Source organism: Corythoichthys intestinalis, chromosome 11 (assembly GCF_030265065.1).
Source record: "Corythoichthys intestinalis isolate RoL2023-P3 chromosome 11, ASM3026506v1, whole genome shotgun sequence".
Lineage (NCBI taxonomy): Eukaryota > Metazoa > Chordata > Actinopteri > Syngnathiformes > Syngnathidae > Corythoichthys > Corythoichthys intestinalis.
Window position 1 is genome coordinate 13,813,848 of NC_080405.1, and position 14,741 is coordinate 13,828,588.

Consider the following 14,741-nt stretch of genomic DNA (forward strand, 5'->3'; position numbering starts at 1 on the left):
TTTCCCCTGTAAACTGTATGTTGATGCCTTCTCCCAAAAAGCTCTACTTTTGTCTCATCTGACCAGAGAACATTCTTGCAAAACGGGGAGTCCCTTTTCATTCAGACGCCGACGAATAGTATGGTTTGACACTGTTGTATCCTCGGACTGCAGGACAGCTTGAACTTGTTTGGATTTTAGTCGAGGTTCTTTATCCACCATCCGCACAATCTTTCGTTGAAATCTCTTATCAATTTTTCTTTTCCGTCCACATCTAGGGAGGTTAGCCACAGTACCATGGGCTTTACACTTATTAATGACACTGCGCACGGTAGACACAGGAACATTCAGGTCTTTGGGGATGGACATGAAGCCTTGAGATTGTCCATGCTTCTTCACAATTTTGCTTCTCAAGTCCTCAGACAGTTCTTTGGTCTTCTTTCTTTTCTCCATGCTCAATTTGGTACACACAGATGTTGAGTTAGCTTTAATCCATTTTAACTGGCTGCAAGTGTGATTTAGTTATTGCCACCACCTGTTATGCGCCACAGGTAACAGCTGCTGTTAATTACACAAATCAGAGAAGCATCACATGATTCTTCAAAGGGTGCAATTTCTTTCGTATTTTGGAGTTTTGTGTAAAATGATAATGATTTATGTATTTTTTTCCATTCTCTTTTGTGTTTTTTCATTACAAGCAAAATAAATGAAGATATTACTACCAAAGCATTTGTGATTGCAATCATTTTCTGGGAGAAATTGAGCATTATCTGACAGAGCTGCAGGGGTGCCAATACTTATGCCCAGCAGTGCATGCACTCATCAAAAGAGCCATATCTGGCTCGCGAGACACAGGTTCCTGATCCCTGCAGTAATGTGTAAAAACACAAAAATAATGTGTATCCAAAATTAAAAACACCTATTTTAAAGTTAATATAGTGCATATGCATTTTTTAGTGTACTCAGGCAGATTTGATTATCATATGCCATTTGTTTGCTCTGTTAAGCCACACACACACACACACACACACACACACAAAATAACTACAAACTGTCATTTTGCAAACTTAAAAGTCACCATTCATAATTTGGAACATTTATTTATTATGGTATACACAGGCATCTGATTGTCAGCCACAAAAGATACCAACATGTTTACAATAATTGACAGACTTCAGGGAACATGCCTGCAATGGACATGCTCCATTCAACACCATCCCTTATGTGCCACCTGCAGTTTCTTCTGTTTCAATCTGTTGGCGACAAACAAATATCATTGCATGGTATCTGAGTGTGTGCGTGTCTAAACAGAAAGTGAGATTTAAAGAGAATGATACGTGCCTATTTTCCTGGCAGAGCTGACACTCATTGACGTAAGTATATCCATCACTGCCACATACTGGATCCCATTTCTTGGGGCAAAAGCGTCCATACGTCTCACAGGGATCGCACTCACCCATGTACAGTACCTTCACATTCTTGTAATTCTCTCTGTTAGTGACCAAAAAAAAAAAAAGAAACCATTCATGATATGTGTGTGTTTGTATGTGCATGTAGAAACAGAAAATAAGACAGAGAGAATGACACATGCCTATTTTCCCGGCAGAGATCACACTCATTGGCATATGTACGACCATCAGTGCCACATACTGGATCCCATATACGGGGGCAACCTCCTGTATACCTCCTACAGTTATCGCACCAACCCTTGAAAGCCACCCTCACTTTCTCTGGATTCCATCTGTCTCCAACCAAAGAAAAAAATCAATTAATGTTTTTGACACTATGGCCCCAAAGAAGACAAAAATTGTGTCAGGAAAGAAGTGGTCACCCTTGAAAAAGTACACTGCAAATATAAAATGTCTTAACTATTATTTTTATATTATTTATTTTTCTTTAGTCAAATAATTTTCTCCACCTTGTTTTGAGTGTTGAAGACAGTTAACAGATTAATGTGTAAGATTATTCCACTTTAAGTAAATATTACTTATTTGTTCTTATGAAGAAAAATCAAGAAAAATGTGCTTTCAAATAGTATTTTGAAGAATATCTAGTCTTGAATAAGAACATTTCTGACATTTTAGAGCTTTATTGAGATCATTTAAACTAATTTATTGCTTAAAATAAGGCTGTTATTTTCAGCGAGGAATCTTATTTGAAGACATCTAAGTGAGTAAAATTTACTTGAAGCACCGGCAGATAATTTTACATATTTCTAGTAGATTTACACTGAAAAAAAACAAGGGAATTTAACTAGTTTTAATGAGGTGTGTTGTTGCAGTGTACCCCCAGACCCCTAAGGTTGTCTCGAACCAAACTGCTGTGTGTTCAAAGAACAAGAAGCAAGCAGGGTTAGGCAGCTGTCAGTTATTATACTTGGAACAAATTACCTGAAGTTATGACGGGTACTCTAACAGTTATCTCCTTTAAATCAGGGATAAGAACACTTTTATTTAGCACAGCATATCAAAAACTGTCTATATATTTCAAGCTATTTGCTTTCTATTCCTCTTGTGCTTTAGCTCCATTGCTGATTTCAATTAGTAGTAGTAGTAGTAGTAGTAGTAGCAGTAGTAGTAGTGCAATTTTTATGTATAATTTTATTTGCTGTTTCCATTGTCTTTGTTTTTACATTCTATTGATTTAATGTGATTTTTTTTTTTTATCTTCCTGTGATGTAAAGCACTTTGAATTGCCTTGCGTTGAATTGTGCCATATAGATAAATTTGCCTTGCCTTGCCTTGCCTTAAATTGTGCTGTAAAAATTAATTTGGCTTGCCTTGATGGTACGTGGGTGTGCACGCATGTGTGTGATTGTACCGTACGTGCATGTAGAAACAGAAAGTGAGATTTAGAGAGAACTGTACATACCTATTTTCCTTGCAGAGGTAACACTCATTGTTGTATGTACGTCCATCACTCCCACATACTAGATCAACTTCCACGGGGCAGATTGATCCATGTTTCTCACAGGCATCACACTCACCTTTGTATGCCACAGTCACTTTCTTTTGATTCCCTCTGTTAGTGACAACAACAAAAAAAATCAGTTCATGATCATGTACTTCACTATCAGTTGACGGGAAACAGGGTGCGGGACCGCACCGTAGGGGGCCTGTTTTCAAAAACCTAAAATATTTTCAAAACCAAGGCCGCTAGCGACCTAAAACCAAAACCGGCACCTCCCTAAGGCATATATGAGTCTCCATGAGCAGCGGCATCAAAAAATTCAAAGTCGTTCCCTAATAAAATCCCAATTAATCATAAATATATTACATAAAGGCTATAAAATTCTCAGATTTTATGCTACATACACAAAAATCACCAAATGCAGATATAATCACCTGTATTTTCAGGATCAATAGCAATATTTACCATATCATATCAAATTTTTGCCCAAAACAGCGACTCTTTTCTTTTAACTTCGTGCATTTTTTACATAAGTTTTCAACAGCTAATAAATCGCTCAATTTTCACATCAGAAATTTATTACTTGAGGAAAACATGCAGAATTATCTTAATTTTTCCTCAACAAAAGCAAATTTTGCATTTCTGTATATACAGTCATAACTTATTTAGGTTGAACTACAATGTCACTACGGCCTCAGCACGTCTTGCCGGCTATCTGGCCTTCGCCGTTGTTTGATCGAAATGTTACATCAAATAAAAAAACGTAAAAGCCGTTTTTTTTTTTTTTTTTGTATGGACACGGAAATATTTAAATTTCTAGTTTTTTGCCAAAAAACGGGCTGAAGTTGGCTGAATAATTACCTGATTATTTGAACATTAAGTTATGCTATTGTGTATTGATACAAAATCCAACATGGCGGCCATCACAAAACACCAGAGCTTTTTTGAAACGTCTTGTAAATAAATGCGTAAATCCCAGAATTCTTGGTTAAAGCAAAAAAAAAACAACAAAAAAAACGGGCGATTATCATTCATTTTACGTATATATTTCAAACTAACATTACACTATTTTTTTCAATTTATTTCATTTTTTGTCACGTTTCAAAGTGCATGCATTGTGCTATTTAAAAATAACAATTACCTCGATTCCTCAATCAAATCACTGTTGAGACACTCCTGCCTGTTTGAATGCACTAAAACTTTCGTGCTATTTCCATCTAAATCCGGCGTTAGGACGCAGCGTGTGTTTGAGTTTATCGCAGTGAAAACTTCCGCGACACTCTGCCTGGCGCGGCTCCCTACGGAAAGCCGTGGCGCAATGTCTGTTGGAGCTGTCTCGTCAACTGATAGTGAAGTCTGTCATTATATATGGAGGCGAGGGGGTGTGCATGGGTATGTGAGGGTGTGTTTGTATGTGCATGTAGAAACGAAGATTTAGAGAGAATGATACATGCCTAGTTTCCCAGCAGAGATAACATTCATTGGAGTATGTAACTCCATCACTGCCACATACAGGAGCATATTCGTCATTGCAAAACGTTCCATACTTCTCACAGTCAGTCTGGAGACAAAGTCGTTATTGTTTTGCACAAATAAACATATATACAGTGTGTCCATAATATCTCTTTACCATTTCAAACAAATATTACAAATGCAGTTAAGACATTTTATTCCAATTTGTTCTATTGTATTCAGGGTTTACTAAAGATTTCAATCACATTGCTTTTGTATGTTTCAGGGACCCTGAAAAGGAAAAGAAGAAAAATTTGCAATTTCTTTTGAACATCGAAATGTTGATTACCGTTTAAAAAAATAAATAAATAAAATAAAAATAAAGACTCCTGAGATTCAATTACCGTAATTTTCGGACTATAAGGCGCACCTGATTATAAGCCGCCACCGACCATGTTTGACACAAAAACGGCATTTGTTCATAGAAAAGCTGCACTGTACTATAAGACGTAGCTGTCCTCCCTGTATTGTGGAATATTTACACCAGAAGCTTTGAACCAGTTAGCTCCAAAGCTTCATTGCTTCAAGAAGCTTTATTTGACCATCACTGCTCCCTTGGAGGAGACAGTCAACCTCTGCTGCCAGTTGCTACCAACTCTGTTGTCATCCAACATGCCTCCTAGCATGCATTGCAACGCACAGATGTAAATAACAATCCAAATTTATGTTCTGGGCCAATTATTTCCTCAGTTACTGTTCCAGTTGTTTCACTAATTGCTACTTATGGTATTTAGTAACACTTCACACCGTCAGACTGTCATAAAACCATCATAATTATAACATGAGACCTCCATGAGTATTAATAAATATTTATGACAGATGTCATTTTGTGTCATCCGGCAAATTATCTCACTTTTAAATGGAGGTAAAATATCGGAGCTGAACATAAATGCAGTTAGTGACACAATTTGCTGGATCACTCTTGATGACATCTGTCCTAAACATTGATTAATGCCCATGATAGTGCCATGTCATAATTATGACGGTCTTATGGCAGTCTTATGACTTATGAAGTGTTACCATTTAGGTAATGAAGTCTATGGTGTTACCTATTAATAAATCAACAAATAAGCTGCACTGGAGTCAAAATGAGGGGGAAAAAATAGCGCCTTAAAGTCCGAAAATTACGGTATTTTAATTTTTCTAGCTTATACTTCTTGACTCATTCATGCACTAAAAACCCCCTGAAATTAAAAAAAAAAAAAAATGTAGCTTTTCCGGACCAATATTGCTTTTCAGTTAAAATGTAATTCATTAAGATTAATTAATTTAAAAAAATAATAATAATAAAAAGTTTTTAAAAAACCTTGATTGATTAGAATAATTTTTGTCGAGTCCCATCCCTGATATATGCATTTTACACACATTCAAAGTGTGCTTTGCAAACTGCCACTAAACTGACAAGTCTATTTCTATTAGGCTTCTGTTATGTCTTATCAAACATTAGGCTATATTGTTATTATTCGCCACACAGTTGTATTGCACATATCACTATAATGTGGTCAGTGGAACAATTTAATTCCTCACCTCCACGAGTTCATGTGGATCAGATTCTGCAGCCACCACTTGCAGGGTTTGACCTACACAGACAGACAGGAAGACAAAATTATATCAACCAGATTTGGAAATGCAGTACAGTTCCTCATGTACACGTCTTAAAAATTTTACTATAATATTTCCAAATACTTGTATACAAATTTTAAAATGTATGTTCACAGTCAGTAACCCACCATAAAACACCAGAATAAAACAGAGCAGCACAGCTAGTTCCATTTCTTCTTGAATGTGGATGCCTTCCCCTTGTGTCTGAGGAGAAACAGGTGGGTTACTGCCCACCTCTAACACTTAAATAGGGCAAAGTTGTCCCTGATTGGTTGGATTCCCAAGGGCAGGAGGTGAGATTGTTTTCCTTTATAAGAGAAGTGAGGAATTTCATCCAAAACCAATTAATGAGCGGGTTTCATGTTTCATTGTGTTTTACTTTATGGAAATTATATTATTTTATTGTATCAATAATTTGCAAGACTTGAATTGCTTGTTCTTTTTGCCGAGTAAGAAAACAGTTAAAATGCTAAACTTGGTGATAGCTTCAGTCAGCTGGAGCTGGGGACCCTACCCTCACAGGATAACTGCTCTAACTGGCTCCACTGGCTTTTCTTGCATTTATGTTTAAAGGTCCTAAGAAATGGTCACCATGTCAAAAAAATGAATGACCACACTAATGTTATTTTACATGTATAAAACAAATTTGGCACTTACTGTAAATCTCCTTTTCCTTTAGTTATTATACTTGACAAGACGTTAAAGAGGAGCCCTCTTGCCCCAGCAGTACCTTTAAGGTTTCCAAAGAGGTGTGACGCTATACAAATTTGTGAATAAAAACTAAATGCAATGTGGATTTGCCAATTTTCAATATTTTATTCAGAATAGAACATAGACGAAAGGTCAAAACTTTAGACTTTTTAGGGGAAAGATATGTTAATTTCATGGTCTCACAAGTCCTTTACTGTCTTGTCATGAGAATTTGGACTATTACACTGCTGGCCCGCATTAGCGGACAGTAGGGACATAACACTGCCAACTTTCCAGGATGCTCAAATTGTCCCTACCAACTTTTAAGCAACCTTATTTGTATTCAAGAGAGTTCAGTTAAATACATAATTTAATAATAATAATAAGTAACTTGTATGAGATCGGAAAGGTATGGAGGGGAGAGGTTATGGATGGCCTTGAATGTGAGGAGGAGAACTTTGAACTGTATTCAAAAGTGGACCGGGAGCCAGTGAAGCTGTTGGAGGACTGGAGTGATGTGGTGGATGGACGGGGTACGGGTTATGATGCGGGCAGCTGAAATCTGGACCAGTTGGAGTTTATGGAGAGTTTTACGAGGGAGGCCGAAGAGGAGGGAGTTGCAGTAGTCCAGGCGGGAAGTGACAAGGCTCTGAACCAGGATTGCAGCAGAATGTGGGGTGAGGGAAGGGTAGAGGCGATTAATGGTGCGTAGGTGAAAGTGAGCAATCCGGGTAATGTTATTGATGAGCGAGTGAAAGGAAAGTGTATTGTCGAGGATTACTCCTAGGCTCTTGACTTGGGGGGAAGGGTGAAACAGTGGAGTTGTCAGTGGTAATGGATATGTTATGGGTTTTTGAGATGGTGAATTTAGAGCCAACGAGGAGCACCTCAGTTTTATTACTGTTAGGTTTTATGAAATTGTGGGTAAACCAGATTTTCACTTCAGTGATACAGTCAGTCAGAGATGAGGGCGGGAGAGAGGAGGAAGGTACAGAAGTGAGGTAGACTTGGGTGTCGTCGGCATAGCAGTGAAAGTGGATTTTTAATTTACGAAAAATAATGCCAAGGGGAAGTAGGTATATGATGAAGAGTAGGGGCCCCAGGACAGAGCCCTGAGGCACACCGGAGGTAACAGGGGAGGGTGTAGATTTAAATGACTTTAGTTGGATATATTGGCTGCGCTCAGAAAGATAAGAAGAAAACCAGTTCAACGGGGTGCGGGTGATGCCGATAGTGGAAAGCCGGTGGAGGAGTGTGGTGTGACTAATTGTATCAAAGGTTGCAGATAGGTCTAGGAGGATGAGGATGGAGAGCAGGCCAGAATTAGCTGCCATGAGGAGGTCGTTGGCAATTTAGATTGCCTTCCCATATGTCTTAAGGCTAGAGGTGACCCTACCATTATTAAGGAAATTATTTTCATTATATTCAGACTTACATTTATCCTTTTTCACTTGTTGAATGTGCCGGTCCATTTTTTTCCCCTCAAACACTTGTTTGATTGACTGAATGACTGATGACTTTTGCCCCCTCTAGCCACACAGACACACACGCGCACACACGCACAGCCCCAACAGATTTATGTCAACGACATGCCGCCTCCTCTGCCCCCTTCGAAGAGCAGGGATATTAGGTTTTTTTTTTGTTTGTTTGTTTTTTTAGGTTGGTTTTTTTTTTTTTTTTTTTTTCGGCTGGCAGTAGCCACTGTAAGTAATGTAAAAAACAAAAAGACGTGAATGTTGTGTGGTGGAGGAAAAAAACACTAATTTTGCGACTGAAAGTCTGACCTGCATTAGAGTTAGCATAACATTAAACTATGGGAGCTTGCTAACCTGCAAAACTACTTCACTCACTTTAGTTAGATTTGTTTTACCACAAGAACTGCATGTAATGCTAAATGTATCATTTATGATACAAATTACAGAATATATATTTCATTGTTTTAAAAATATATAACATTTTGTTTAAGGAGCACATAAAACTTTCAAATTTAAACTTTTCTGTTCATTATTTCTGGGACATGGAAGATGTTCTGAACCTCCCAATCAGTGCAAATAAAATCAAATCAAATCAAATTTAAAAAATTCTCTTCAACTCTTTCCTCTCTCATAAAGATCTGATCAATTTTCCGTTGAATTTCCTTTTTTCATTGCATAAATTCAACAAGCTTGTTCTTTTTTCTCTTTTTTTTTGTTGTTGTCCCAGAAACGTGCATTTGAGCCAATCAGAGCTAACTATCCATGCTGAACGGACAAGCCAGGCAGGGTGGTTTGCATGCGCACAGCCACGCGAGTCAACAGTCTTGTCGGATACACACGCTTGGAGAACACCGTGGAACTCAGTGGAATAAATAAAAATCAAATATCAGTGGAAACAGATAACGCTACACAAGCACTTAATTAGGCTTGTTGTTAACACTTGTGTATGTAAATCTGGCGTAAGTAGATTGTTTTCTTTTTGGAGATGCATGTGTGCAGCATGGTGGGTTTTTTTGTTTTTTTTTTAGCGTAGAGGTTTTACAGTTGCCATCATATTTTCGGGATCAAATCACCGTTCTGCCCCCGAATTACATACCAGAACAGCAGCTACAGTATGTAAGGTAGTGATTCAAATACACCACAAGGTGTCAATGGTGAGTTTTGCATTGATAAGACATCAAGCCAATGAGAGTGTTTTGTCCCTCAACTGACACCTAGCGCCCTGTTTTGTTTCGTTATTTTAGACTGGGTCTATTGTGATTCACGTTCATTTGAGTGTTGTCTTCACAAGACTCCTGAAAATGTCTCCCAGCATCATAGTTTGTGTATCGTGACTAAATATTGCCATTCAGTGTATTTGTTGAGCTAAAGGAGTTGCTCAATGAAATGTTTAAATCAAAGATGTCACGTCATTTTCAAACTATCGGAATCGGCAAAAAAAAATATCGGACATGCCTTTTTTAATATACTGTATATTTTTTTTTAATTTAAATCGTTTTCTAATTGTATTTAATGTTACAGACAAAATGTCTTACACTCATCCAGTGTAGTTTTGGCTTAAAGTAGGGCTATCAAACTTGTTGCGTTAGCGGCGGTAATTAATTTTTTTTAATTAATCACGTTAAATAATAGACACATGCGCTGCACGACCCACTCACGCATTGTCGCGTTCAATCTATAAAGATGCCGTTTTACCTATTGATAGCGCTAAAAGGCCGCGTATAATGAGTAGAGAGAATTTTGACAGCCTCTGGAGCCATTTTTTATGTGGCTAAAGCCTTACAATACCTCCCGCAGCAATTAAAAATAACGTGGTATGCAATGTGGGGAAGAAAGGCAGTGGTTGATCATTTTCTTAACACCCTATGTTCTTTCCGAACGCAGAGAAGATATATCAATTGGTGCCCCTACGCACAGTCATGGTTGCACTTCCCATCATGCATTTGGGCAGAAGTTAAATGACTGTAGTATCATTTACTGAAAGCTCAACAAATACACTAGATGGCAATATTTAGTCACAATATACAAAGTCACATTTATCCTTTAAGAATTACAAGTCTTTCTATCCGTGGATCCCTCTCACAGAAAGAATGTTAATAATGTAAATGCCATCTTGAGGATTTATTGTCATAATAAACATATACAGTACTTATTTACTGTATGTTGAATGTATATATTCGTCCGAGTTTTATTCATTTTTTTCTTAATGCATTGCCAAAATGTATATGATCGGGGAAAATTATCGGGAATGATTGGAATTGAATCGGGAGCAAAAAAAAGCAATCAGATCGGGAAATATCGGGATCGGCAGATACTCAAACTAAAACGATCAGGATCGGATCGGGAGCAAAAAAACATGATCGGAACAACCCAAGTTTAAATATAGTTTGACTAAAGTCTGAGTAAGTTTTATGTGTATTTTGCCTATCTATTTTGATTGTGAATGCCAGTTCTCTTTGCATTGTTGTGTTAACTGTGTGAGAATAGGGCCTCAGTAATACAGATTGAAGCACTTTTCTTCTTAGTGACATTTTTGAAGAGATATGAGTATTACTTTTGTAGTATTTTCACTATATGATACATATGTGTGTTGTGAAAGAGTTGCCGAAGCTTATGCCAATAAACGGCGCGGTCCGAGATACGAATGTGAATGCCTGTGTCCACTCTCCTTTCTCTCTCCCACTGTGGATTAAAGAATTTACAGTGTCAGTCAAGGGAAAAAATGCACTCAATGTCCTGAGCTCGTTTTAATTTAAAACTCGCCATTGACACCTTGTGGCCTATTTAAATCACTACCTTACATAATTGTAGCTGAGTGACACGTTTTTGTTTTTTTGTTTTTTTTTTTAAGAACGACAGGCGGAATTCTGGCAGCGTGACCCTGTGACGTCACCGCCCTGCGACGTCAAAAACAATGGCGACCTACTAGTTAAAATAATTTTACAAATTGTATAAAAACGAAAACATAAAGAGGGGTTTCAAAATCAAATCATAATAACTTGTACTAACATTTATCTTTCAAGAACTACAAGTCTTTCTAACCGTGGATCCCTTCCTTTTAGTAACTTTATGTCGAAAACATAGCCAACACTATTGATTGCATGGGTCATTGGTGATTCTCATGCGTGCATATGTTGTTTTTTTATTGGAATACTAAGCAGGCACCATTGACTCACGCTAGCTTGGCCACTCCATAGCCCTTAGACAAACAAATAACTGACAAACTGCACGGAATTAGTTGAAATCAACTCCACCGACTAACTAAACGCCCACTAACTCGAAGATTAAGCCTTATGTCAAACATTGTGAACTTCCCCTTTAAATTCATTTATAGAAAAGTCATTTACATGCACTGACGTCGTTCTGCCACCAGGGGGGCATTTTCACCCTTCCCCCACCCCCCTCAATCTACGTATCACACCCAGATCAAAGAAGTGGGCCTTCCCTGATGCATTGATTTGAATGGAATAACTATGAAATGAAAAAAAAAACTGCGAGATTTAAGCGACAATATTTTTCTTCTATGTAAAATGACAACAGTGCAGTCATTTTTTATTTCTTGACATGGTAACCATTTCTTAGCACCTTTAAAGAGAAAGTAAGAAAAGCCAATAGAGCCAAGGAGAGCATTGATTGAGGGAAGGGTCCCCACCTGCCTGCTGACACTTAATTGTTCCGGCATTTTAAAGAAAGAACTGTTTTTAATTGCCTTACCTGGTGAAAGGATTAACAAGCAGAGCAAGCCGTGCAAAAAAGAAAATATTGTCAATTTTATTAACTTATAAAAAACACTCATTAATTTATTCTGCATATAACTTCTCATAAAAAGAAAAAATAAAATTTAAAAAAAAAAACATTTTTTAAATAAAATAAAAAACAATCGCCTCATGGCCTTGGAAATTCAACCAATCAGAGACAGCGTTGCCCTATTTAAGTGTTACAGGTGGACACCTGTTTTTCATCTGACACGAAGGGAAGGCCTACACATCCAAGACAGAATGAAGCTGCCTGTGCTGTTCTCTTGTATCCTGGCGCTTTCTGGTGAGTTTTTGGTTCTGAATGTAAGGACATTTTAGCTTTTTTTTTTTTTTTATTATTATTATAAAGTTTTAACTTTTTAAGATTTTTACAGTGTATGAGGAATGTATAAATTGACATTTCCACTCCTGGTTTGATCTAATGTTGTCTACTTGTCTGTCTGTGTAGTCCAAATCCTGAAATTTGGGGCTGCAAGATCTGATCCAGATGCAATCTTGGCGGTGAGGAATGAAATTGTTCTACTAAACCCTTTTTAGTGCTCTGTGACAATATGTAAAAATGCAGCCTTGAAAAACTTTAATCATGTAAAGACTAGCACATAATTGAACGGTTTTTTTTTGTTGTTTTGTTTTGTGTTTTTTTAACTGCGCGTTTGTTTGTTTGGTTGATGTACTGACAAAGGTTCTGTGTTTTGAACTTTGCCTGCTGGTAAAATGTGTGTTTTGTTAACTAATACCGCCATCTCTGTGTTTAAAGTACCATGTGTGCGCGCAAAACATGATCTGTTGTCTCCAGATTCGCTGTGAGGAATATCATGGAAGAGTTTGCACCCTGGAATGGGATCCTTATTGTGGCACTGATGGACGGACATACTCCAATCTGTGTTTTTTCTGCCAGGGCAATGGGCACGTATTATTCTTTGTATGTATTGGCATGTAGAAACTATCATGAACTGATTTAAACTTTTTTGCTGCCAATAGATTTGATCCGAAGGGGGCAGCCAAAACGTGAGTGCAGAAGTGATCAGCACTGTTGGATGCACACTCCAATTACTATCAGCCAGGAAAATGTGCACATATGTTCCCCCTCAATCTTTTTGTATGTTTTTTGTTTTGGGTTGCCAACAGAATTGCTCAGAAGTTGGCACACAGGGGTAAGTGCCAAGGAGTGGTCTGCCCCACGCATTACGATCCAGTATGTGGCACTGATGGACGTACATACTCTAATAAGTGTGTCTTCTACAAGGAAAATGGGCACGTATCTTCGCCCTTTGTCTGTTTCTACATGCACACAAATGTAATGAACAGTTCTCTTGTTCACAGAAAGAATCGCAAAGTGAAGGTGGCCCACAAGGGTGAGTGTTATGTGGTTGATCCCTGTGTGATGTATGGAAGACTTTGCCCCAAGAAATGGGATCCAGTATGTGGCAGTGATGGACTTGTATACTCTAATGAGTGTCGTCTCTGCCAGCAAAATAGGCACGTATCATTCTCTAAATGGTCTCCAAACTATTCCACATAGGGCTGCAGAGGGTGCAAGATTTTGTTCCAACAAGACACCTTTGCACAAATCTGGTGTTTTACAAGTGTAATCAGTTGATAGCTGCCTGTTTTAGCAGAAACCTCATTGGTTAAACTCTGTGCTCGATCAGTAGGAACAAAAACCAGGACCCACAGCGGCCCTTGAGGACTGGCTTGGAGACCCCTCTAAATCCTCAATGTCTATCTATACATTTACTCGGATACCATGCCCTAATCTTTTTGTCACCAACAGAATGACTATGAAGAAAGTGAAGGTGTACCGCAAGGGTTGGTGTTGAATATGGCATGTTCCCTCAAATGTGTCAATGTTGGTGTGTGCATTCCCCAACACAGTGAATGACAATCAAATGCTGGTGAAGACATAATAAAAATGTTTCAAATTATGAATGGTGAATTTGAGTGTTGTGCAAACATTTACTTAAAACCCATTTGTAGCATTTTTTTTTGTTGTTGTTGTAATTTTTCAGTTCAACTTAATTCAAGAAACAATTTAGTCCGATGCATATGTGGGGTCTTTTAAAATAAGTAGAATATTTTGGCTCAATGATTGGCTTTTTCATGTGGCTTTTTTTTTCCTTCAACCTGTCCTGTTTGACACTGAGAATGAAAGTCTAAGTGTCCGGTTGGTCTGAAGAGTTTTAATGTCTCACATAGAGTATGACTTATTCCCATTGTGGGCAGTCAACATACCTCGTTTATTATGAAAAGGAAGGTTATGGGGTAACTAAAGAAATTGAATGCCTACACAAACTATGAATGTGTTGGCACTATCGTCTGGTAGATGTACTGTATTTCTGGTTGACACTATGCGGGAGGCCTGTTGACCAAGGAAAGACTCCCCCACCCTCCTATCAGCTAAGTGATTGGGAGTGGTGGAGTGTACACAAATCAGCTCTGTGATCTAAACCAGTAATCGTGTGAATCCCTTGTGAGTGTAAGCCCATCGGCAACCGATTTTACGCCATTCCATTGCCAAACCTGGCACCGGGGGGGGCCCATCTGAGCGTGCCCAATCATATCCATTTCAGCTTTCACTCGCTGGTGTGACCTCCCGCACCCGAACTCGATTGACTCGCGTAGGGCCGGTGGGGGAATACGGTACAAAATCAAATGTTTTTCAACGTATTCATATGTTGTTTAGCCACAACTGGATTCATTACCTCATCACTATTCATCCTTCACACAGCCGCAGGAAACATGTCGTTCAGTCCAATTGCAGGAGATCAGGATTTTACAATACTGTGCACTGGTCCTCATCGGAAATGCAATTGAG

General features: G+C 38.2%; 2 protein-coding genes across 2 annotated transcripts; one reads left to right on the forward strand and one right to left on the reverse strand.

Annotated features, from left to right (window-relative positions):
- Positions 1–1,095: 1,095 nt before the first annotated feature.
- Positions 1,096–12,041, reverse strand: LOC130924393 (ovomucoid-like). The gene is made up of 8 exons (XM_057850938.1): positions 11,883–12,041; positions 6,132–6,310; positions 5,929–5,981; positions 4,344–4,450; positions 2,851–3,000; positions 1,571–1,720; positions 1,321–1,470; positions 1,096–1,232 (listed from the first exon to the last, which is right to left on the reverse strand). Exons 2-8 carry the CDS (start codon positions 6,172–6,174, stop codon positions 1,187–1,189), a joined length of 699 nt encoding a protein of 232 aa, XP_057706921.1. The 5' UTR covers positions 6,175–6,310; positions 11,883–12,041; the 3' UTR covers positions 1,096–1,186.
- A 53-nt stretch (positions 12,042–12,094) lies between these two features.
- LOC130924394 (double-headed protease inhibitor, submandibular gland-like) lies at positions 12,095–13,862 on the forward strand. Its single transcript, XM_057850939.1, has 7 exons — positions 12,095–12,209; positions 12,375–12,427; positions 12,723–12,832; positions 12,908–12,934; positions 13,055–13,184; positions 13,254–13,405; positions 13,701–13,862. Exons 1-7 carry the CDS (start codon positions 12,167–12,169, stop codon positions 13,744–13,746), a joined length of 561 nt encoding a protein of 186 aa, XP_057706922.1. The 5' UTR covers positions 12,095–12,166; the 3' UTR covers positions 13,747–13,862.
- The last annotated feature ends 879 nt before the right edge of the window (positions 13,863–14,741 follow it).

Coding starts and splice junctions, on each gene's coding strand:
- LOC130924393 (XM_057850938.1), bottom strand. CDS start 6,174: ATGGAACTAGCTGTGCTGCTCTGTTTTATTCTGGTGTTTTATG. Junction 4,451..5,928: donor ATCCACATGAACTCGTGGAG/GTGAGGAATTAA, acceptor CTTTGTCTCCAG/ACTGACTGTGAGAAGTATGG. Junction 1,471..1,570: donor GATCTCTGCCGGGAAAATAG/GCATGTGTCATT, acceptor GGTCACTAACAG/AGAGAATTACAAGAATGTGA.
- LOC130924394 (XM_057850939.1), top strand. CDS start 12,167: ATGAAGCTGCCTGTGCTGTTCTCTTGTATCCTGGCGCTTTCTG. Junction 12,833..12,907: donor TTTTTCTGCCAGGGCAATGG/GCACGTATTATT, acceptor TGCTGCCAATAG/ATTTGATCCGAAGGGGGCAG. Junction 12,935..13,054: donor CCGAAGGGGGCAGCCAAAAC/GTGAGTGCAGAA, acceptor GGTTGCCAACAG/AATTGCTCAGAAGTTGGCAC.